The 2,695-nt window shown below is 49.7% G+C and overlaps 1 protein-coding gene across 1 annotated transcript; it reads right to left on the minus strand.

Moving 5' to 3' along the window:
* Positions 1 to 1,645: 1,645 nt before the first annotated feature.
* Gjc3 (gap junction protein, gamma 3, 30.2kDa) lies at positions 1,646 to 2,410 on the minus strand. Its single transcript, XM_013023433.1, has one exon. It carries the CDS (start codon positions 2,408 to 2,410, stop codon positions 1,646 to 1,648), a length of 765 nt encoding a protein of 254 aa, XP_012878887.1.
* Between the last annotated feature and the right edge of the window lie 285 nt (positions 2,411 to 2,695).

Here is a 2,695-nt window from a genome sequence, read left to right on the forward strand (position 1 = left end):
TAAACTAAGAAAGTGACCTCCCCCCTCCTGATTATTCTAACTCTATTGAGGGACCTATACACGATGCATAATTACACATCACATACACTTAATTACACACACACACACACACACACACACACACACACCACTTCCATTGCTCTCCTTGTGAATATCCAACTTTCTCTGTAAATCTCCAAAGCAGAAGCTTTTATCATCTGACTCTTATCTCTCTCCCTCCCTTAGAAAACCATACAGGAAGCAAGGTATCAGTGGCTCGCACCTGTCATCCTAGCTACTCAGGAGACTGAGATCTGAGGATTGCAGTTCAAAGCCAGCCCAGGCAGAAAAGTCCATGAGACTGTTATGTCCAATACACTTCTCATAAAAGGCTGCAAGTAGTACTATGGCTCACGTGGTGGAGCACTAGTCTACGACACAAAGAAGCTCAGGGACAGTGCCCAGGCCCTGAATTCAAGCCCCAGGACCAGAAGAAGGAAAGAAGGAGAGAAAGGAAGAAAGAAGAAAGGAAGGAAGGAAGGAAGGAAGGGGAGGGAGGGAAGGAAGGGGAGGGAGGGAAGGAAGGGGAGGGAGGGAAGGAGGAAAGGAGGGAGAAAGGGAGAAAGGGAGAGGAAGAAAGGAAGGAAAGAAAGAAAGGAAGGAAGGAAGGGGAGGGAGGGAAGGAGGAAAGGAGGGAGGGAGAAAGGGAGAGGAAGAAAGGAAGGAAAGAAAGAAAGGAAGGAAGGAAGGAAGGAAGGAAGGAAGGAAGGAAGGAAGGAAGGAAGGAAGGAAAAGAAGCCAAGCCAGACCCAGTGGCTCATGCCACTCAGAGTCTAAGATCTGAGAATCACAGTTTGAAGTCAGTCTAGGCAGAAAAGTCTGTAAGACTCTTATCACCAACTAACCAGAAAAAAAAAAAGCTAGAAGTGGAGCTGTGGCTCAAGTGGTAGAGCCCAGCCTTGAGTGAAAAAGCCAAGCAAGAGGGCAAAGCTCTGAGTTCAAGCCTCAATATTGGGAAAATAAATAAATAATAAAATACATACAGCCGCCATCAATATTTATTGAGCCTGCCAAGAGAGAAGCAGGGTTTACAGAGACTTCTGATAGCTGCCTCCTAAATCAAGCCCAGGACAACCACGATATTGATGGGAGACAATTCTGGTGAGAAGAACCACTCAGGAATTCTTCAAGGAAATGCTTTCCCCAGCATGGATGTCAGCCTCCATTCCCTGGATGTTTTGAAGAAGATCCAATCATAGGCTTTCCTTCAGGCAAGCTGAGCATCTTTACAACAACCCTACAAAATAAGAGATCAAGCAGGAGCTGAGACTTTTATGTAGGAGGAAAGCCCCTAAGTGGAAAGGTAAGCGGTACTATAGACTGACATTGTCATTCTGGTTCACTACAAGGAATAATCCATTGACGAAGATGGATGGGTATTGACTGATTGATTGATTGATTGACTATTGATTGAGAGATGAATTGTGGGCAGGAATCAGAACACATCTGCCTGGAAATTTGTTATGGACTTCTTATTCCCAGAAGGCTGTGAGACCTGTCCTCGGTGGAGAAACACCATCAGTATGGATGATTCTGTCCCAAAAAACAGAGATTGTAGGGGCAGAGAGAGACAGAATCGGAAGTCCTTCCCACCTGCTTCTTGAAGCTACTCTTTCATTTCCACCACCTGGAGACGATCGGCCGGTTCCTTGGGTCTGGTGGTGTTCTCCGGAGAGGAAAAGCAGCTAGCGGAGGCCGATCTGTGCTTCCAGATCCTCCACCATTTCCCCAAACCCACAAGTACAAGCTCCAAAAGAGTGAACAAGAGACACAGCCCACTGACCCCGAACATGGTCTTGAGGAAGATGGACTTCTCTGAGGGGCGGGACAAATGACAGGTGATGATGCCCAGGCAAGGCTCTCGGCGACATGAAAAGGAGTTGGGCATCTTGAACCCATACAGATGGTACTGCCCACCCAGCGCTGCCCCCTCGAGGACCAAGCGAGCCCCCAGCTGGGCCACGTAGGCCCAGAGCAGCCTGCGTCTCCCAGCCTTGGAAACATCTACACTCCCTTCTCCTTCACAGCTTACTTCCTCCTTCTTCACCTTCCCTGATTCTTCCCAGTGCCCAAGCACATGATACAGGGTGAAGGCCACATAGAGGGCACTGGGGACAGCCACCAGGATGACCTGGAAGGCCCCAAAGCGCAGTGGAGAGAGGGGCTGGAAGGCATCGTAACAGGCCTCTGTGCAGCCTGGCTCCTGGGTGTGGCACACGAATTCACGCTGATCATCACCATAGACTCCAGGCCCATTGACTGCCAGCAGCACCAGGCGGAATCCCAGCAGTACTGGAAGCAGGAGGCGCCCCACTGGGGTAGCGTGCCTGCCATCCTCAGCCAACAGCTGCCATAGGAGCCTTCCACACATCCTGTTGTGGGGCAAGATGACCAGGGTCAGTACAGGTGTGTTGCTCACTGGCTTGAGAAGGAGCTCCAGGTTCCATTGTCTGAGTACCCACAGCATAACCCAAGCTCTGTGCAGGTCAGTCACTGAAATTCATCACTTCACCCAAGGATGCTGGGATGACCAGGATCCCACAATCCCTTTCAAGAGCCTGCTTACAATGACTTAAAATCCTCTCATGAGGCCCCACCTTTTAAAGGTCTCCAGGACCCTGCTATACTGCCACCTTGTGGCCCAAACCTTTACATA

The sequence above is a fragment of the Dipodomys ordii genome, unplaced genomic scaffold (genome assembly GCF_000151885.1).
Source record: "Dipodomys ordii isolate 6190 unplaced genomic scaffold, Dord_2.0 Scaffold68, whole genome shotgun sequence".
NCBI classification, from domain to species: domain Eukaryota; kingdom Metazoa; phylum Chordata; class Mammalia; order Rodentia; family Heteromyidae; genus Dipodomys; species Dipodomys ordii.

What these genes read in the sequence shown, in the direction of transcription:
- Gjc3 (XM_013023433.1), bottom strand. Translation starts at nt 2,410, where the DNA reads ATGTGTGGAAGGCTCCTATGGCAGCTGTTGGCTGAGGATGGCAGGCAC.